The 20,938-nt window shown below is 53.2% G+C and overlaps 1 protein-coding gene across 1 annotated transcript; it reads right to left on the bottom strand.

Annotated features, from left to right (window-relative positions):
• Window positions 1-347: 347 nt before the first annotated feature.
• RSAD2 (radical S-adenosyl methionine domain containing 2) lies at window positions 348-15,622 on the bottom strand. The gene is made up of 7 exons (XM_064146759.1): window positions 15,286-15,622; window positions 14,717-14,878; window positions 12,639-12,868; window positions 7,384-7,533; window positions 5,157-5,189; window positions 3,426-3,634; window positions 348-1,272 (listed from the first exon to the last, which is right to left on the bottom strand). Exons 1-6 carry the CDS (start codon window positions 15,620-15,622, stop codon window positions 3,470-3,472), a joined length of 1,077 nt encoding a protein of 358 aa, XP_064002829.1. The 3' UTR covers window positions 348-1,272; window positions 3,426-3,469.
• Between the last annotated feature and the right edge of the window lie 5,316 nt (window positions 15,623-20,938).

Raw genomic sequence — 20,938 nt, 5'->3', positions numbered from 1 at the left:
GCCCCTCCTGGGGACTCAGGTTTCTGGGAGGGCTGTTGTGTTTCTGTATTACTTTTACCTTGTCCATTTCTGTCTATAACTGTCTATACTGTAAATATCTGCTTGTATATTGTGCTAGCTGTAAATAAATAGCTTCATTTATATTCCCAGAGCTGGCTGAGACTAGTCTGGGTGACTTCTAAAGTGTGGGGGGGCAGGGAACACCCAAACCATCACATTAGTGAAGCCCCCGTTATCTATTCCTTCTGAGATAAGCTGGCCAGGTGCTTGTGAGAACCAAGGTCTGTTACTGTAAGAATCTGCCTGTTATCATTTCTCTTCACTCCCTTCCCACAGCTCTCCTGCATCTGCACCCCACAACTCTTCTGCATTCTGCATTCCCACAGGGTTTTCTGCCACCTACGCCGATTGTGGCGGAGGGGAGAACTTAATTGGTGTGAGATAATAGTCTATAAAAAATATATATTTATTAAACTTCAATATTCTGAACTCTCGCCACCCCCAACCACTGTATTTTAATGTTAAAAGGATCTTAAATGGTTATGAAAGACATTCTAGGATTAATACCACACCATAACCTATTAATTAATAACTAGCAAACAGTTCAAACTATAAACAGAGAGAGGAGTTTCCTCACGGCTTAATGCTGCTTGGGGTCTATATGCTACTTGCCCAGCAGGTGGGCTGAAAGCTCTTTCTGCTCTATGGCAGTTGGCAATAGAAATTACAGAGGCATTACAGCATTTACTTACAAATTCTTATTAATTATCAGTCACCCTCTGGGGCTACAGCACAGCCTATTGCTAGTGTCCAAACTTCAGGGGAGCCTTTGCCCGTGGACTTTGAGGCTGGAATCCTCCTGGCTTGAGGGGAAAGGAAATCTTCCCAGAGAAATGACAGTCTCTGACCTTGTTCTCCTGGCAAAGGATGCAATCTCTGCCCTTGTCTCCTGGCTTCTTCTGGAGGCTCTGTCCAGGGACTCTTGGCAGGACCTCAGGTGCAGGAGTAGGATGCTGTGCAGTCTGAGCAGGGTCTCATGCTGGCCAGCAGGCTGATCACGTGCAGACAAGTGGAGTCTGCTCCTGGTTAACTCGGCGGCAGTGGCGCTTACCAGGCAGTGATAAGGCAGTGGGTGTGCAATAGAGTACACAGCTGCATGGGAGACTGAGCTCCGTAGCTAAAGGCAGCCAATACAGGATCTGGTCCTGATAACTCACCGCAGTGGTGTGCAGGTGTGCACAGCTGGCTGGGAGCCCATGGGAGACAATGTCTCTGTAATAACAGCACAGCAAACAGGCACAAGCAGTGCTGGTGAGTCTAAGCCTGGCAATGCGCGAGTGAGCGAGCAAGGCAGCCTGTGCAAGCGAGTGAGCAATGCGATGTGGGGGAGCCTGAGCACCTTGTGTACCTGTGTGCCTCTATTTGTTAAACAATGACCAATCAGGGTTTGGCAGTCAGCCATACAATCCCATAACAGGCAAAAGCCACAGGCCTGGACTTTGCAAATATGGTAAACACAAAGGCTTAGCACCTGGCAAGCATCAGCTGGGCGCATGGGCTTACACAAACATGTTTACAACCACATTATACAACCTGGACCCTGGGCAGGCCAGACTCCATGGCACCAGGCCTATTGTGTCCCTTTTATCCATTTAATCTGTTTACCTCTGGTTTGGGCAGAAAAATATGTCCAGGCAGGGCAAGGCATAAACAAGCCTATTTGGGGGCCTTTGAGCCCTCCACAACAGGGTAAGAGTCACTTCTGCCCTCCTGGAAAGGGGTAAAAGTCATTCTGCCCTCATGGCCTCAAACTGGGACACCCCTGCACTCATCAGGGACACCTCCAACTAGATCAGGCTGCCCAGAGCCACATCAGTCTGATCTTGAATGTCTTCAGAGATGGGGCCTTGACCTGGGCAACCTGCTGCAATATTTCACCACTCTCCTTGTGCAGAACTTCCTCTTGCTGTCCAAAGCTTCCTCCTGCTGTCCAAAGAATCCCCCTGCTGTCCAAAGTTTCCTCCTGCTGTCCAAAGAATCCCCCTGCTGTCCAAAGTTTCCTCCTGCTGTCCAAAAAATCCCCCTGCTGTCCAAAGCTTCCTCCTGCTGTCCAAACAATCCCCCTGCTGTCCAAAGCTTCCTCCTGAAGGAAGTGGTGGAGTCACCATCCCAGGAGCTGTTTAAAAGCCTCATGGATGTGGTTGCTGAGGGAGGTGGTTTTAGTGGTGGTGGCTTAGGCAGCAGTGGTGGGATTGTGAGCTCTAGGTGAGCAGTTGGACTTGATGGTCTCACAGGTCTCTTCCAACCTCAACAGTTCTAGGACTCACTCTAACCATTTTAAAACTAAAGCTATTGCCAACATGCAGGAAGAAGTTCCTTGTCCCTGGCTAAAATGCACTTGGCTGTTTTAAGACAAATCTAATATTGTCTCATGACTAAAAAAGATGCTTTTTCACAGCAAAAAATAAATGACCTCACCAATTCTGCCAGTGCATGGAGCAGAGGGAGGAGAGCAGCCAGAGGCTGTTAGGGCTGGGTTTGACACAGAATCAGAGTCACAGAATTAGGCAGATTGGGGCTGTTCAGTCTGGAGAAGAGGAGGTTCCCAGGTGACCTTCTTGTGGCCTTCCAGGATCTGAAGGGGCTACAAAAAAGCTGGGGAGGGACTTTTTAGGCTGTCAGGGAGTGACAGGACTGGGGGGAATGAAGCAAAGCTGGAGGTGGAGAATCAGCCTAGACATGAAGAGGAAGTTGTTGAGCATGAGAGTGGTGAGAGGCTGGAACGGGTTGCCCAGGGAGGTGGTTGAGGCCCCATGGCTGGAGGTGTTTAAGGCCAGGCTGGATGAGGCTGTGTGCAGCCTGCTCTAGGGTAGGGTGTCCCTGGGCATGGCAGGGGGTTGGAACTGGCTGATCCTTGTGGTGCCTTCCAGCCCTGACTGATTCCATGATTCTAGATTGGAAAAGACCTCTGAGATCATCCAGTCCAATCTATAACCTAACATCTTCTAATTAACTAACGAATGGCACTAAGTGCCTCATGCAGCCTCCTCTTGAACACTTCCAGGGATGAGGACTCCATCACCTCCCTGGGCAACACATTCCAATGCCAATCACTCAGTCAAGAACTTCCTCCTAACATCCAGCCTGAATCTCCCCTGGCACAACTTGAGGCTGTGCCCCCTCACTTTCCCAAGTGTAGCTGAGGGGTGTCCCTGCCTATGGCAAGGAGGTTTGAGTAGATGATCTGAGGTCCCATTCAGTGATTCTGTGCTCCACAAACTCCCTGGGCAACCTGTTCCAGTGTCTCCCCAACCTCATTGGAAAGATCTATAGATGGGAAAGCTCTGAAGGTCCTTGCTGCTGTTCTCCCACCCCTCCATGCTCTGCAGACACCCAGCAGGTGCACACACATCTATACAAACCACCTCTTCTTTACATATTGCACTTGTAGTCTCTCACTGAGGTTGAGTCACCAGTCCAGCTTCATGTCTGCTTTACTCCAAGCATATTTCCCTCCTCTTTTGAAGAACATCTTCTCATCAAATCCACTGTGTTTGATAGCTGCTTCTACACCAACATCTAGGATGGACCTGGAAGGTTCTTTCCGTCCCTTTGTACAGTTCAGAAAGCGCATCTGGAACAGCAATGGAGAAGATGTTAGAGAGTAAGAGACACACACAGAAGAGGACCTCCAAAAGTCACCTAGTCCAACCACTTTGCAGTGAGCAGGGACATCCTCCACTAGATCAGGTTGCCCAGAGCCCTGTGGAGCCTAACCTTGAGTCTCCTCAAGTCACTTGTTAAAAGCTTCACAGGTTCAGGGGTTGGAAGGGACCCAAAGAGATCATAGAATGATTTAGGTTAGAAGGGACCTCAAAGCTCAGCCAGGTCCAACCCCCTGCCGTAGGCAGGGACACCTCCCACTAGAACAGGTTGCTCAAGGCTTCATCCAACCTGGCCCTGAACACCTCCCTGGACAACCTGTGCCAGTGTCTCACCACCCTCACTGCAAACAACTTCTTCCTAACATCAACTTTAAATCTCCCCTCTACCAGTTTAAACCCATTCCTCCTCCTCCTCTCATGACAAGACCTTGTCAATAGTCCCTCCACAGCCCTCCTGGAGCCCCCTCCAGATCCTGCAAGGCCACTCCAAGGTCTCCTTGAAGCCTTCCATTTTCCCCCAACTCTCTCAGCCTGTCCTCACAGCACAGCTTCTGCAGCCCTATCAGCATCTCCGTGGCCTCCCCTGGACTGGCTCTAACAGTTCCATGTCCTTCTTGTGTTGTGGGCTCCAGAACTGCACACAGTACTCCAGGTGGGGTCATCAGGTCCAACCCCCCTGCCAGAGCAGGACCAGACAATCTAGCTCAGGGCTCACAGCAACACATCCAGACAGGCCTGGAAAGGCTCCACAGAAGGACACTCCACAGCCTCTCTGGGCAGCCTGTGCCAGTGTTCTGGCACCCTTACAGTCAAGAAGTTGCCCCTTGTGTTGAGATGGAACCTCCTGTGCTGCAGCTCCCATCCATTGCTCCTTGTCCTATCCCAGGGAACAGTAAGCAGAGCCTGTTCCCCCCTTCCTGACCCCCATCCCTCAGATAGTTATAGACATTGATTAAATCCCCTCTCAGTCTTCTCTTCTCCAGACTAAGCAGCCCCAGGTCCCTCAGCCTCTCCTCATCAGGCAGTGCTCCAGTCCCCTCAGCATCCTCCCTAGCCCTCTCTTGGACTCTCTCCAGCAGATCCCTGTCCCTCTGAAACTGGGGAGCCCAAAACTGAAGGCAGTACTCAAGATGAGTACATCTTCTAGGCAATGAAACAACTTGCACTGCAACCCCATAAACCCACAGAACCTACAACTGGGGAAGTTGGAAGAGACCTTTGTGATCAGCAGGTCCAACCACTCACCTGGACCTCACAATCCCACCACTGCCATTAAACCACAGCCCTCAGCACCACCTCCAGCAGCATTTTATCACTTCCTCATAAAGCCCACGTGTGGGAAGCTTCACTGGAGACCTCCGAAGGCTCAGAAGCTCACAGCTTGACACAGGGACACATCTTAGCAGGAATAAAGTCTCGTAGCAGGAGCAGGCACTTATCCCTGCTCTGTGCATGCAGGATTGGCACACAAACACCAAGTGTCAGACTTACGTATTCATCCAGAATGAGGTAGGAATCCTTCATCTGAAACAGAGCCAAAGGGACACCTCAGTTAACACAAATTCCCCACCCAGTTAACACAAACTCAGTTAACACAAACTCAGACACCCAAATTCCATCCCAGTAAGGAAGCAAGGGCTGGGCTGCAGCCAGAGGGCAGGAGAGTGGATTCTGTCCCTTGGACTCTGCTCAGACCTCACCTCCAATCCTGCCTCCAGCTTTGCTGTCCCCAGCAGGAGGACACAGAGCTGGTGGAGAGATTAAACCTGGCATAAAAATCCAAAGTTTCCATTCTGCCTTGGTCTTAGATGATTTGAGGGAGGCCTTGAGGAGCCATGGCCACAAAGATGATGCAGGGCTTGGAGCAGCTCTGCTGTGAGCACAGGCTGAGGGAGCTGGGAGCATGCAGCTTGCAGAGGAGAAGGCTCCAGGGGGAACCCCTGAGCTGCCTTCCAAGAGCTGAAGGGATCTTGCAGGCAGGCTGCAGAGGAACTTCTGCTGAGAGTGTCTATGGTCAGGACAAGGAAGAATGGTTTGGAGCTGAGGACAAGGGGGAAGGGTTTGGAGCTGAGGGTTAGATTGGAGTTGAGGAAGAAGTTCTTCAGTACCAGGGAGGGGAGACTCTGGAATAGGCTGCCCAGGGAAGCTTTGGCTGCCTCCTCTCTGGGGGTGTTCAGGGCCAGGTTGCATGAGACCTTGAGCAACCTGGGCTGAGAGGTGCCCCTGCTCATGGCAGGGAGGTTGAAGCAGATGAGCTCTATGCTCCCTTCCAACCTCAGCCATCCTGTGGTTGCATGGAAATAAGCAACTATTGACTGCAAGCCTGATCTAAAGCTTTCAAGTAGGGTCTAAGTGAGATGTGAAAGTCCAAGCTGGATAAAGGTGTTTTAAATAATACCAAAGATTTCAATTAGCTTCTAGACCAGCAGAACATTTAGGATGCTGGAATGTTGATGTCATTTTCCTAACAAACTACATGACCTGGGCTGTTTGGTTATCAGCTCAGCACACAAAGGTGACCTCCCAGATCAAAGGGCACCTCTCAGCTCAAAATGCTCTTAGCTCTGCACCAAAAAATAACCCAACAGCTACAAGCAGAGAATCATAGAAATCTTTGATTTGGAAAAGACCTCTGAGATCATCCAGTTCCAACCCCCAACCCAGCCCCACCATGGCCACTAAACCATGGCCCCAAGTGCCACGGCCACAGGGTTCTGGAACACCTCCAGGTGGCAGCCTCTGCCAATCCCTGCCCACTCTTGCAGTCATGAAATTTTCCCTCCTCTCCAACCTTCCCCTCACCTTGGCACAATTCCAGGCCATTTCCTCTCCTTCTATCACCTGATAGTGGGGAGAAGAGCCCAACCCACACCTGGTTTAGACATCCTTACAAGAAGTTGTAGAGAGCAGTGAGGCCTCCCCTCAGCCTCCTCCAGACTAACCACCCCCAGTTCTCTAAGCTGCTCCTCTCCAGCCCTGTTCTCCAGACTCTTCCCCAGTTTTGGTGCCCTTCTCTGGACATGCTCCAGCCCCTCAATGTCTTTCTGGCAGTGAGGGTCCCAAAACTGAACAACCTAACCCTCCATGGCCTCATTTCAGGCCATCTCTTCTCCTTCTATCACCTGCTACTGGAGAGAAGAAACCACCTTCCCCCTCACTGCATCCTCCCTTCAGGGAGCTGCAGAGAGCAATGAGCTCTGCCCTCAGCCTCCTCTTCTCCACATCAACCCCCCAAAGCTCCCTCAGCTGCTCCTCCCCACCCCTCTTCTCCAGCCCCTTCCCGAGCTTTGGTGCCCTTCTCTGGACCTGCTCCAGCTCCTCAATGTCCTTCTTGGAGGGAGGGCCCCAAAACTGAACACGGTATTTGAGGTGCAGCTTCATCTGTGCCCAGTCCAGGGGCACAATCACTTCTCTGCTCCTCAAAGGGCTCCTGAAGGCCTCTTGCATGCAAAGCAATTCCATGATTCTATGATTCAATGATTCGTGGAGCCCACAGAAGGCTGTGAGAAGACTCCTGCTGCTTTAAGACTTTTGAAGCCTTCACTTTGTGCTCAGTAAAGCTTTAAAGAAAAGAGGAAGCCTTGGCTTCTCCCACAACAAACCAGAGGCTGACAAAGTTGTGTCCTCTCCAAGCCAGTGCTCACAGGAGAAGTGTTCACTGCCACAAAAGCCTCTAGCTCCTGCCCAACTCCATGACCAGGGCCAGGTACAACCTTACCTTCTGATTAGATTCAGGCACTAAACAGGAGATGTCTTTGTGGCGAGTCAGGAACTCTTCAAATTCTTCATCACTGATAACAAATTTCTCTGCTTCTCTCAGGGCATCCTCACCACAGTTCTCCCCTTCGATGAGCAGGCACTGGAAAACCTGAAGGCAGAAGGCACCTTGGTGAGATCTGCTATTGACACTTGCCTTGAGAATATCAAACTGTCCCCATGACAAAACCCTTCAGCAGCCAGGGCCTTAATCCTCCTGTCCCTGGAACCACACTGACAGAGATAGTGACATGAAGAAAGAGACCTGGGGGTGCGGATTGGTGAGAAACTCCTCATGCAGCTCCCCAGCTGTACTCTCATGCAGCCCAGCAGGCAGCTGTGTGTTGGGCTGCAGCCAGAGGAGTGTGGGCAGCAGGGCAAAAGAGGGGATTGTGCCCCTTGACTCTGCTCTGTTCACACCTCATCTCCAATCCTGCCTCCAGCTCTGCTGTCCCCAGCAAAAGGAGGACACAGAGCTGCTAGAAAGAGACCAGAGGAGACCACAAAGATGATACAAGATGTGAGGACAGGCTGAGGGAGCTGGAGGGGTGCAGCTTGCAGAGGAGAAGGTTCCAGGGGGACCTCAGAGGTGCCTGCCAGTGCCTGAAGGGATCCTGCAGAGGGACTTTTGCTGAGAGTGTCTGGAGACAAGCCAAGGGGGAATGGTTTGAAGCTGAGAGAGAGCAGACACAGCTTTGAGGAAAGATGATTTTGATCATGCTCAGCACCAGTTGAGTAAGACTGGATCTTAGGAAGAAGTTTTTCAGTATCAGGCTGGTGAGACTCTAGAACAGGCTGTCCAGGTAGGCTGTGGATGGTTCCTGTCTGGGGTGCAAATAAATGCCAGCAACAGCAACAAGAACAACAAGCACAACAACAACCTGCCTTCAAGAAACCTGTGGCTGTGGCACTTGGGGACGTGGTTTAGTGGCCACAATGGTGTTGTGCAGGTGGTTGGGCTGAATGATCTTAGAGGCCTTTTCCATCCCAACCAGTTTTGTGCTTCTGTGATTGTTAGAATAATAGATTCAAGCAGGTTGGAAGAGACCTCCAAGCTCATCCAGGCCAACCTAGCACCCAGCCCTAGCCAATGTGGGCTTTGCTTCAACACACCTCCAGGGATGGAAACTCCACCGGCTCCCTGAGCAGCCCATTCCAATGCCAATCACTCTCTCTGACAACAACTTCCTAACAACATCCAGCCTAGACCTCCCCTGGCACAACTTGAGACTGTGTCCCCCTGTTCTGTTGCTGGGTGCCTGGCAAAAGAGCCAAACCCCAGCTGGCTACAACCTCCCTTCAGGGAGCTGCAGACAGCAATGAGCTCTGCCCTGAGCCTCCTCTTCTGCAGGCCAAACACCCCCAGCTCCCTCAGCCTCTCCTCACAGGGCTCTGCTCCAGGCCCCTCCCCAGCCTTGCTGCCCTGCTCTCAACACCTTCCAGCACCTCAACATCTCTCTTGAACTGTACACAGCACTCCAGGAGCCCACAACTGTACACAGCATTCCAGGTGTGTCCTGAGCAGTGCTGAGCATGGGGGCAGAAGAACCTCCCTTGTTCTGCTGGCTGTTGGATATAGGAATACCAAATGCAGTGATTTTACAGAACTGTGTGACTGTGGCACAGCTATTGTCCAGCCATGGACAGGAGAGAGTTCAGTGAGTGCTGGCAGAGGGTTGGAATGACCTTAGAGACTGGTGTAGCAAATGTAACCAAGTGTAAGCCTGCAGCCTGTGGTTTTTGCCTATCTCTGCTGACTTAGAATCACCAAACACAACATGTGTGTTGTTGAATGTCTATGCCAAGTGGTGTGTGATCCTAACACAGTCCTAACACAGGTGTGTGTAACCAGTCGGAGTCTGAGATGATTTGTAACCTTCCTGTGTAGCCTTCTGATAAAAGAGTGTAGAACTCTATGCTTGGGGTGCAATAAACAGATGGGATTTGGATTGGCTTCGACCAAGCTCTTTTCCCTGTCTCTCATTACCCCTGATACTATGGTATTGCAGCCTGTGACAAATGGTTTACCCCAACATGAGGGTCAATTTGACTGTCGGATAGAGGTGCCCGGTCGTGGGGCTTCTCTGAGGCTCAGCTGCTGAGAGCAAGCAGAATCGGGCCCGACATCAACACCTGAACCATTTGCTATTTCAGGTGAGCCAGAGGTTGTACCATGGGGAATCAAGGCTGGAGAAGGGCCTAGAACACAAATCCTATATGGAGAGGCTGAGGGAGCTGGGGGTGTGCAGGCTGCAGAAGAGGAGGCTCAGGGCAGAGCTCATTGCTGTCTATAACTACTTGAAGGGAGGCTGTAGCCAGGTGGGGGTTGGTCTCTTCTGCCAGGCAACCAGCAATAGAACAAGGGGACAGAGTCTCAAGTTGTGCCAGGGGAGGTCTAGGCTGGATGTTAGGAGGAAGTTGTTGGCAGAGAGAGTGATTGGCATTGGAATGGGCTGCCCAGGGAGGTGGTGGAGTCACTGTCCCTGGAGGTGCTCAAGCCAAGCCTGGATGAGGCACTCAGTGCCATGGTCTGGTTGATTGGCTAGGGCTGGGTGCTAGTTGGACTGGATGATCTTGGAGGTCTCTTCCAACCTGGTTGATTCTATGATTCTGCAGAAAGAGATGTATTACTTACAAAGAGAGCTCTTTGAGAAGCATGAAAAGTTGCTATTATGAACTGTTTCAGACTTCTAAAAGGACCTTAAGCTAGCTGTTTCAACAACAGGGGTCTGCAAAAAAGCAGAAGATTTATGCCAGGGATAAACATCGGGAAAGCTGCATCAGCTGAGAGTCATAAATCTGCTGAGGTCCGAGGAGGAAGAGGAGCTCTGAACTTTTTCTCTCTGTGAGAGTTATTTTTGCAACGCAAAAAGGCTGCTTTTTAATTCACCTGAGATGTGGTGATGAAAGCTCTAAAGAACAAGTTCCAAAGGCTCATAAATCTGCTGATACGAGAAGATGCAAAAAGAAAACAGAGAAAAGTAACAGAGTGAGCAGCTCCAAGAGGTATTGAGCCAGCAGTGTGCCCAGGTGGCCAAGAGAGCCAGTGGCATCCTGGCCTGCATCAGGAATGGTGTGGCCAGCAGGAGCAGGGAGGTCATTCTGCCCCTGTACTCTGCACTGCTTAGACCACACCTTGAGTGCTGTGTTCAGTTCTGGGCCCCCCAGTTTAGGAAGGACATTTAGATGCTTGAGCGTGTCCAGAGAAGGGCGACGAGGCTGGGGAGAGGCCTTGAGCACAGCCCTACGAGGAGAGGCTGAGGGAGCTGGGATTGGTTAGCCTGGAGAAGAGGAGGCTCAGGGGTGACCTTATTGCTGTCTACAACTACCTGAGGGGAGGTTGTGGCCAGGAGGAGGTTGCTCTCTTCTCTCAGGTGGCCAGCACCAGAACAAGAGGACACAGCCTCAGGCTGTGCCAGGGGAGATTTAGGCTGGAGGTGAGGAGAAAGTTCTTCCCTGAGAGAGTCATTGGACACTGGAATGGGCTGCCCGGGGAGGTGGTGGAGTCGCCGTCCCTGGAGCTGTTCAAGGCAGGACTGGACGTGGCACTTGGTGCCATGGTCTGGCCTTGAGCTCTGTGGTAAAGGGTTGGACTTGATGATCTGTGAGGTCTCTTCCAACCCTGATGATACTGGGATACTGTGATACTGTGATATTTGAAGCCTTTCTGATGAGCTGGAAAGCTGTTAAAGTCCTACGAGATTAACTTCCAACTCCTGTAAGCGTCTGCGGCTCCAAATTTGTCTGCAGAGAAATTGAACTTTCGGCTGCAAGATGGAAGACTGCAAAAGCAACGGAGAGGCAAGGAAAAAGCAGCCAATCTGCTGAGCTCTAGCGACTCTGCTTGGGATGCTGTGGCAGTCCACCGGACCCATGGCAGCGGCGTCCCGCCGGAGGATTCGCTCGCCGCCGCCGCCGCCGCCGCTCGGGTGCTGCCGCAGCACGCAGTAGCCTCCCCCCACATGGGGCCAGGAGGGGCTCACAACGACACGGCAGGAGGGCGAGCCCGGCGCGTACGGAGGGAGAGGGACAGAGAGGGCGAGGAAGAGGGAGAGGGACAGCAAGAACGCAGCAAATCCCCGCCCTTGCCTGCCTGCCTGCCTGCCGGCTGGAGTCGCAGATCCTCACCCTGCCTCCTCCTTGTTTTCTTTCCTTACAGCCGCCGGGAAGAAGCAGCGTCTTTTGTTAAAAGGGACCGGACTGCATTTCTGAGAGCTGCTTTGCAAATCAAAGTCCTGACAATGTTTCTACTTTTGATTGTAATGGATCTTAGAGTGTTAAGAGTTTACTGGCTAAGTTGCTTTGCAAATTAAAATCCTGATAATGTTTCTAATTCTGATTGTAATAGATCTTAGGGTGTTAAGATTTTACTGGATAAGTTGTTGATTGCAATAGGATAAGTCTAGGAATAGTTTTAGCAGAATAATAGTAGAATCATAGAGTCAACCAGCTTGGAAGAGATCTCCAAGACCATCCAGTCCAACCTAGCACCCAGCCCTATCCGGTCAACCAGACCATGGCACTAAGTGCCTCATCCAGGCTTTTCTTGAACACCTCCAGGGATGGGGACTCCACCACCTCCCTGGGCAGCCCATTCCAATGCCAATCTCTCTCTCTGTGAAGAACTTCCTCCTAACATCCAGCCTAGACTTCCCTCAGCATAACTTGAGACTGTGTCCCCTTGTTCTGTTGCTGGTTGTCTGGGAGAAGAGACCAACCCCCACCTGGCTACAGCCTCCCTGCAGGTAGTTGTAGACAGCAATGAGGTCCCCCCTGAGCCTCCTCTTCTGCAGGCTGCACACCCCCAGCTCCCTCAGCCTCTCCTCATAGGGTTTGTGTTCCAGGCCCCTCACCAGCTTTGTCTCCCTTCTCTGGACACCTTCCAGCACCTCAACATCTCTCTTCAAGTCAGGAGCCCACAACTGGACACAGCACTCCAGGGGTGGCCTGAGGAGTGCTGAGCACAGGGGCAGAAGAACCTCCCTTGTCCTGCTGCCCACACTGCTCCTCAGCCAGCCCAGGATGCTATTGGCTCTGCTGCCCACCTGGGCACTGCTGCCTCCTGTTCAGCTCCTCTCTGCCAGCACCCCCAGCTCCCTCTCTGCCTGCCTGCTCTCAGCCACTCTGTCCCCAGCCTCTAGTGCTGCTTGGGGTCATTGTGGCCAAAATGCAGAACCCCTCACTTGACCTTGTTCAATCTCATCCCATCCCTCTTACCTTCCAACGGATGGGGTTGAGGGCCTTGATCTGCTGGTTCATGTCTTCCCCCACATTGAATCTGTTGATGACTGAATTGATTTTGAAAGCCACAGCATACTCCCGGCACCACTGTCTCAGCTTGTGCAGGTTTTCCAAGTGGCTCTTCTTCCCTTGGCCACGGCCAATCAAGGCATTGATCTCCTCTTCAAAACTGTCACAGGAAATTGCCAGAATGTCCAAATATTCACCTGGAAACACAGTGTGAAAGGTGGGTTAATCATCAGCCCCTTGGATAAAAGCTGTTAAGGTTGATGAAAAGCTCAACATGAGCCTGCAGTGTGAGTGCAGCCCAGACAGCAACTGTGTGCTGGGCTGCAGCAAGAGCAGTGTGGGCAGCAGAGCAAGGGAGGGGATTCTGCCCCTTGGCTCTGCTCTCCTCACACCCCACCTGCACTCCTGGGTGCACTTCTGGAGCCCCCAGCACAAGAAGGACATGGAAGTGTTGGAGCCAGTCCAGAGGAGGCCACCAAGATGCTGAGAGGGCTGCAGCAGCTGTGCTGTGAGGACAGGCTGAGAGAGTTGGGGGACTGCAGCCTGGAGAAGAGAAGGCTTCCAGGAGACCTTGGAGTGGCCTTCCTGTATATCAAGGGGGTTGCAGGAGTGCTGGGGAGAGACTATTGACAAGGTCTTGTCATGAGAGGAGGAGGAGGAATGGGTTTGAAGTGGCAGAGGGGAGATTGAAAGTGAATGCTAGGCAGAAGTTGTTTGCAGTGAGGGTGGTGAGACACTGGCACAGGTTGCCCAGAGAGGTGTTCAAGGCCAGGCTGGATGAGGCATTGAGCAACCTGTTCTAGTGGGAGGTGTCCCTGCCTATAGCAGGTAGTTGGAACTGACTGAGCTTTGAGGTCCCTTCCAACCTAACCCTTTCTATGATTCTATGACTCTGCTGCCCACTTCCTTCTGGCTGCTCACCCAGTGCCATGGAAATGCAGCTCTGTAGAACCACAAAAGCCACAGCAGCTACAGCTGCATCACAAAGTGCAGTTTGTGTGGCTCCAGCACTATGGAGGTGGCTGAGCTATCACTTTATTACCCTTTTGTACCAGAGAGGCCACACTGCCTGTGTTCACCACACCAAATTAACCACATTCCCTTGGGATTTCCATTTGGTTTGCATTTAGTGTAAACCAAACACTACCAAAACACCTCCCACTTGCACCAAAACCCATCCTTTGCTGAGGCTGCCCTAAGGAGGCTTCCCAACCCCACCAGTGCTGCTTTCTCCTCACCATACTTATCCATAGGTTCATGGAATGGTTTGGGTTAGAAGGCATCTTCAAGATCACCCAGCTCCAACCCCACTGCCATGAGCAGGGACACCTCTCACCAGCCCAGGTTGCTCAAGGCCTCATTCTACCAACTTGGTTTGTGTTTAGTGTAACTGAACCACTACCAAACTCCTTGTAGAGGGCTCTGTGGTGACCTTATTGTGGTCTTCCAGTATCTTAAGGGGGCCTTCAAGAAAGCTGGGGAGGTACTTGTCAGGCTGTCAAGCAGGGATACTTGCAGTATCTGAAGGGGGCTACAAGAAGGATGGGGAGGGACTTTTTAGGCTGTCAGGTAGGGATAGGACTGGGGGGAATGGAACCAAGCTAGAAGTGGGGAGATTCAGACTGGATGCTAGGAAGAAGTTCTTCAGCATGAGGGTGCTGAGAGCCTAGAAGGGGTTGCCCAAGGATGGAGTGGAAGCCTCATGCCTGGAGGTGTTTAAGGCCAGGCTGGATGAGGCTGTGGCCAGCCTGATGTAGTGTGAGGTGTCCCTGGGCATGGCAGGGGGTTTGGAACTGGCTAATCCTTGTGGTCCCTTCCAACTCTGACTGATTCTATGATTCTATGATGTCCCACTTACACCAAACCCAGGGAGGCTCCCAAACCCCACCAGTGCTGCTATGCACATCACTTTCTGCTCACCATACCTGCTTGAGTGTAAATGAACCATCTCCTACTTGCACCCACCCCCACCTCTTGGGTGAGACAGCCCCAAAGGAGACTCCCCAGCCCCACCAGTGCTGCTGTGCACACCAGTTTCTGCTCACCATACTTCTTGAACCACCGTTCTCTGATCAGGCTGCCGTTGCTGACGATGCTGACGCTTGGCAGCTTCAACTCCTGCTTGCAAAACTGGACCAGTTTGCCTACAAATTCCCCTCTGTCCTGAAGAAAGGGTTCACCTCCTGAGAAATTAATTTTCTCCATCCCTAGAAAAGGGTCAAAGAAGGAAGTCATGAATCTCTGCCTGACTCTTGCCTGCTCCTTCCACATGCTGCGGTGATATGAAGAAGGAACCCCTTGGGATAATTACTTGGACAAGAAGAAATGCCTCAAGTTACACCAGCAGAGCTGTAGGTTGGAGATGAGAAGAAACTTGTTGACTGAAAGGGTTCTCAAAGCCCAGGGAGGTGGCTGAATGCCCATCCTTGGAGGAGTTTGAAAGAGGCAGAGCTGTGGGGCTGAGGGCCATGTAACCGCTGCCTTGGTAGAGTCAGAGAATGGTTGGACTCAATGACCTTAAAGGTCTTCTCCAAGCAAAACGAATCTGTGAGTCCATGACAGCACGGGGACCAGGCCACCCCGTTTCCCACCGAGGGCGTCCTCCTATACTCACCTGCCTCCTTGAGCATCTTCAGTCCCCGCTTGGCCTCTTCCAGCGGCAGCACGAAGGAGGTCTTGGCCGTGTGGAAGCAGAAGCCACACTTGTAGTTGCACTGCCGAGTGAAGTGATAATTAACGCTGGTGGGCGTCGGGGTGGCGGCTTCCCACTCCTTCTCCCATTGGCTGCCCGCTGGGGCGGCGGCGCTGAGGGTCGGGCTCCGGCTCCAGCCGAGCAGGATCAGGGAGAGAGGCTGCAGGCTCCAGCACAGCGCATCCAGCCGCCCGCGCAGCGCCGCCACCAGCGTCCGCACCAGCGCCAGCGCCCGGAGCGCCACCGCCCGCAGCGGCATCGCTCGGATCGGATCGGCTGCGCTCAGCTCAGCTCAGCTTGGATCGGATCGGCTGAGCTCGGCTCGGCTCTACTCAGATCGGATCTGCTGCGTTCGGATCTGCTCTACTTGGATCGGATCGGCTGTGCTCAGTTCAGCTCAACTTGGATCGGATCGGCTGCGCTCGGCTCGGCTCTACTTGGATCGGATCGGTTGCGCTCGGCTCGGCTCTACTTGGATCGGATCGGTTGCGCTCGGCTCGGCTCTACTTGGATCGGATCGGTTGCGCTCGGCTCGGCTCTACTTGGATCGGATCGGTTGCGCTCAGTTCAGCTGAACTTGGATCGGATCGGCTGTGCTCGGCTCAGCTTAACGTGGATCGGATCGGCTGCGCTCGGCTCAGCTTAACGTGGATCGGATCGGTTGCGCTCAGTTCAGCTGAACTTGGATCGGATCGGCTGCTCTCAGTTCAGCTCAACTTGGATCGGATCGGCTGCTCTCAGTTCAGCTCAACTTGGATCGGATCGGCTGCTCTCAGTTCAGCTCAACTTGGATCGGATCGGCTGCTCCCAGTTCAGCTCAACTTGGATCGGATCGGCTGCTCCCAGTTCAGCTCAACTTGGATCGGATCGGCTGCTCTCAGTTCAGCTCAACTTGGATCGGATCAGTTGCGCTCAGTTCAGCTCAACTTGGATCGGATCGGCTGCGCTCGGCTCGGCTGGGCTCAGCTCCGCAGCGCTCGCCTGGGCTCAGTTCTGCTAGAATCGACTCGGCTCGCCTTAGCACAGCTCAGGGCGGTTCGACTCGGCTTGATTTAGCCTGGTTGGACCTGGCTCGGCTCGGCTCGGCTCGCACGCTCCGCTTTTAAGAGCGCGGCAGCGCCGTCCCTGCCCACTTGTGCCGTGACGTGGCAAGAGGAAGCGCCAGTTTCGTTTTCCTTTCTCGCGGAAGGGAAACTTGGCCAAACTTGGCCCCGAGCCACGAGAGCCGATTCCCTGTTTTCTTTCTCCTGCTCCAAACCTTGGACTTGTTCCTGCTCCTGCACAGTCATCACCAAACCCACTGGCTGCCCAGGGCTATGAGTTGCTGGTGTGAGCCCCTCTGGGTGTCAGCATCTCTGGATGTGAGCATCTGTAGGTGTGAGCATCTCTAGGTGTCAGTATCTCTGAGTGTCAGCATCTCTGGGTGTCAGCATCTCTGAGTGTCAGCATCTCTAGGTGTGAGCCCCTCTAGGTGTGAGCATCTCTGGGTGTCAGCATCTCTAGGTGTCAGCATCTCTGGGTGTCAGCATCTCTAGGTGTGAGCATCTCTAGGTGTCAGCATATTTAGGTGTGAGCCCCTCTAGGTGTGAGCATGTCTGAGTGTCAGCATCTTTAGGTGTGAGCCCCTCTAGGTGTGAGCATCTCTGGGTGTGAGCATCTCTGGGTGTCAGCATCCCTAGGTGTCAGCATCTCTGGGTGTCAGCATCTCTAGGTGTCAGCATCTTTAGGTGTGAGCCCCTCTAGATGTGAGCATCTCTAGGTGTGAGCATCTCTGGGTGTCAGCATCTCTAGGTAAGAACCTCTCTGGGTGTCAGCATCTCTAGGTGTTAGCATCTCTGGGTGTTACCATCTCTAAGAACGAACTTCTCTGGGTGTGAGCATCTCTAGGTGTGAGCATCTCTGGGTGTCAGCATCTCTAGGTAAGAACCTCTCTGGGTGTGAGCATCTCTAGGTGTGAGCATCTCTGGGTGTCAGCATCTCTAGGTAAGAACCTCTCTGGGTGTGAGCATCTCTAGGTGTGAGCATCTCTGGGTGTCAGCATCTCTAGGTAAGAACCTCTCTGGGTGTCAGCATCTCTAGGTGTTAGCATCTCTGGGTGTTAGCATCTCTAAGAACGAACTTCTCTGGGTGTGAGCATCTCTGGGTGTGAGCATCTCTAGGTGTGAGCATCTCTGGGTGTCAGCATCTCTAGGTAAGAACCTCTCTGGGTGTCAGCATCTCTAGGTGTTTGCCTCTCTGGGTGTTACCATCTCTAGGTGTCAGCATCTCTAGATATGAACCACTCTGGGTGTTAGCATCTCTAGCACCTGAGGACCGATTTTGATCTGTGTGTACTCAGTGGCTTTAGTTCTCCTGCTCAAACCCCTGTATGATTCATGAAGCAGAGAAGAAGTTGAGCTTGTGTAGCTGTGCTGCAGCCTTCTTGGGAGACAGGCAGGAGCTCTTGGAAGTTTAAACGGGTTTGCATGGCAGAGCACTCCAGGTTAGGGAGCCTGAAGACTTCTAAGTGATGAAAATATCTAAAAGGTGAGAGTTAGGAGGATGGAGCCAGCCTTCCTGTAGGTCCCCTTCAGATACTGGAAGGCCATTCCAAGGTCTCCTGGAAGCCTTCTCTTCTACAGGCTTCAGAGCCCAAAATCTTGTAGCCTGTACTCATAGCAGAGCTGTTCCCAGCCCTCTGATCATCCTCGTGGCCTCCTCTGGACTCATTCTAACATTTACATTTGCTTCTTGTGTAGATTTCAATTCTTCTTTCCTATCTGCATTGCCTTACATTTATGTACACTGAATCTTATCAAAGAACCATAGAATGGCTCAGGTTGGAAGGGACCTCAGAGCTCATCTGCTCCAACCCACTTAAAGGATCATAGAATCATGGAATGGTTTCGGTTGGAAGGGGACTCAAAGATCATCTAGTTCCAGCACCCTGCCATGGGCAGGGACACCTCTCAGCTACACTCAGCTGCACAAGGCCTCATCCAACCTGGCCTGGGGCAGAAGGCAGCCACAGCCTCCCTGGGCAGCCTGTTCCAGAGTTTTCCCACCCTGGTACTGAAGAACTTCTTGCTCAGCTCCAGTCTAACCCTGCTCTGCCTCAGCTCCAAACCATTCCCCCTTAGCCTGTCTCCAGACCCCCTCAGCACAAGTCCTTCTGCAGCCTTCCTGCAGGATCCCTTCAGGCAGCTCTGAGGTCCCCCTGGAGCCTTCCCCTCTGCAGGCTGCACAGCCCCAGCTCCCTCAGATTGTGCTCACAGCAGAGCTGCTCCAAGCCCTAGCATCATCTCTGTGGCCTCCTCTGGACTGTGTCCATCTTTAGAAGGTGGAGCTTTCAAAATCTCTTTGTGTTCTGTTTGTCTCCAGGAGGACAGACTGGGAGGGGTTGGAAGGGACCTCTGGATCAGCATTCCCAGATCTCATCGCTCTGCAAGGGACCCTTGGAGCTCAGTGTGTCCACCCTCCTCTTTCAGACTTGATGTGGCCCTGGGCAGCATGCTGTAGTTGGAGGTGTCCCTGCTGAGTGCAGGGGAGTTGGACAAGATGCCCTTTGGGGGTCCCTTGCAATCCTTTCTTCCTCAGCTCCACTCTAACCCTGCTCTGCCTCAGCTCCAAACCATTCCCCCTTGGCCTGTCTCCAGACCCCCTCAGCACAAGTCCTTCTGCAGCCTTCTTGCAGGATCCCTTCAGGCAGTTCTGAGGTGCCCCTGGAGCCTTCTCTGCAGGCTGCACAGCCCCAGCTCCCCCAGCCCGTCCTGGCACCAGGGGTGCTGCAGCTACCTTTCTGCTGAGTCATTTATTTACTATCGCGGGGTCAGACTGACTTTCAGCCAAGTTTCGTTTCCAAAGTACTTGGAAAGCTGGCTGTGCTCCCCACGGAGCTGTCTGGCTCTTCCTTCTCTCCTGCTGCTGCCCCTCCCTGGTGACTAATTGCCAAGAACTTCACTTTCGTTTTCCGTTTCCCCCTCCCACAGCCTCGATAAAAGTCTTGTTTGCAAACATTCCTGAGCCAAAGCGCCTGATGTTTCCTTTCTCATTTGTCAGGCGCCTCTGAAAACATTCGTAGCAGGCATCTGATGTCTGGCATGGAACTCTCAGAGAAATGGTAGGAAAGGACCTCTGGAAATCAGACAGTCCAACCTCCCCCCCCCCTTCGCCAGAGTAGGGTCACCTGGGGCAGGTCGCACAGGAACACATCCAGATGGGTTTGGAAAGCCTTCAAAGAAGGAGAGTCCACAGTCTCTCTGGACAGCTTGCTCCAGGCCTCCAGCACTCTCACAGTAAAGGAGTGTGCACTTGCAGCCCAGAAAGCCAAGCAGAGCCTGGGCTGCAGCAGCAGAAGTGTGGCCAGCAGGGCCAGGGAGGGGATTCTCCTCTACTGCGCTCTGCTGAGACCCCACCTGGAGTACTGCATCCAGTGCTGGAGTCCCTGGGACAAGAAGGATGTGGAGATGCTGGAGCATATCCAGACAAGAGCCACTGGGTTGATCAGAGGGTTGCAGCAGCTCTGCTGTGAGGACAGACTGAAAGAGTTGGAGCTGTGCAGGCTGGAGAAGAGGAGGCTCCCAGGTGACCTTCTTGTGGCCTGCCAGGATCTGAAAGGGCCAGCAGGACAAGGGAGGTTCTTCTGCCCCTGTGCTCAACACTGGTCAGGCCACCCCTGGAGTGCTGTGTCCAGTTGTGGGCTCCTGAATTGAAGAGAGATGTTGAGGTGCTGGAAGGTGTTGAGAGCAGGGCAGCAAGGCTGGGGAGGGGCCTGGAGCAGAGCCCTGTGAGGAGAGGCTGAGGGAGCTGGGGGTGTTTGGCCTGCAGCAGAGGAGGCTCAGGGCAGAGCTCATTGCTGTCTGCAGCTGCCTGCAGGGAGGTTGCAGCCAGGTGGGGTTGGGCTCTGCTGCCAGGTGACTAGGAACAGAACAAGGGGACACAGCCTGAAGCTGTGCCAGGGGAAGTCTAGGCTGGATGTTATGAGGAAGTTGTTGGCAGAGAGAGTGATTGGCATTGGAATGGGCTGCCCAGGGAGGTGGTGGAGTCACCATCCCTGGAGGTGTTGAAGCCAAGCCTGGCTGGGGCACTTAGTGCCATGGTCTGGTTGATTGGCCAGGGCTGGGTGCTGGGTTGGGCTGGATGAGCTTGGAGGTCTATTCCAACCTGCTCGATTCTGTGATGCTTTGGGTCCCTCCCAACCCCTGACATCCTGTGAGCCTGTGCCACTCTTCCCATTGGGTTGTGCCCGGTGCAGCGGGGAAGCTGCAGGGCTCCCGTCCGGGGCCGTGTGCGACTTTGTTTGCTTTCGCAAGCCACCGGGATGGCAGCGCCGGAGCCGAGCCGCTGCGACTGCCGGGGGCGGGATAGCTCGGATCCCGACGCTTTACGTTCTCGTTCCCATCCCGTTCGCTGCAGCGGGCCGGGGCGGGAGAGGGGCGGGTAGAAGGCAGCAAACCTCCCCCTGCCAGCATCGCCGCTCTCCCGCGGCGCTGTCCCCCGCAGCCCTGCGCTCCGCCAGCCGCCGCCGCCGGTTTCGTTTCTCGCTGGCCGCTCCGCTCCGCTCCGCCCCTCCCCGCGCTGCCGCCGCCGCCGCCGC

The sequence above is a fragment of the Pogoniulus pusillus genome, chromosome 7, assembly GCF_015220805.1.
Source record: "Pogoniulus pusillus isolate bPogPus1 chromosome 7, bPogPus1.pri, whole genome shotgun sequence".
Taxonomy (NCBI): domain Eukaryota; kingdom Metazoa; phylum Chordata; class Aves; order Piciformes; family Lybiidae; genus Pogoniulus; species Pogoniulus pusillus.
This window is presented reverse-complemented; position numbering and strand designations above follow the sequence as displayed.

Excerpts from the sequence above, each read along its gene's own strand:
- RSAD2 (XM_064146759.1), bottom strand. The coding sequence starts at position 15,622 with ATGCCGCTGCGGGCGGTGGCGCTCCGGGCGCTGGCGCTGGTGCGGACG. Across the intron at positions 7,534-12,638 it reads TCAACCCCATCCGTTGGAAG|GTTTTCCAGTGCCTGCTCAT; the intron begins GTAAGAGGGATG and ends TTCTGCCTTCAG. Across the intron at positions 3,635-5,156 it reads ACCTCATTCTGGATGAATAC|ATGCGCTTTCTGAACTGTAC; the intron begins GTAAGTCTGACA and ends TTGCTGTTCCAG.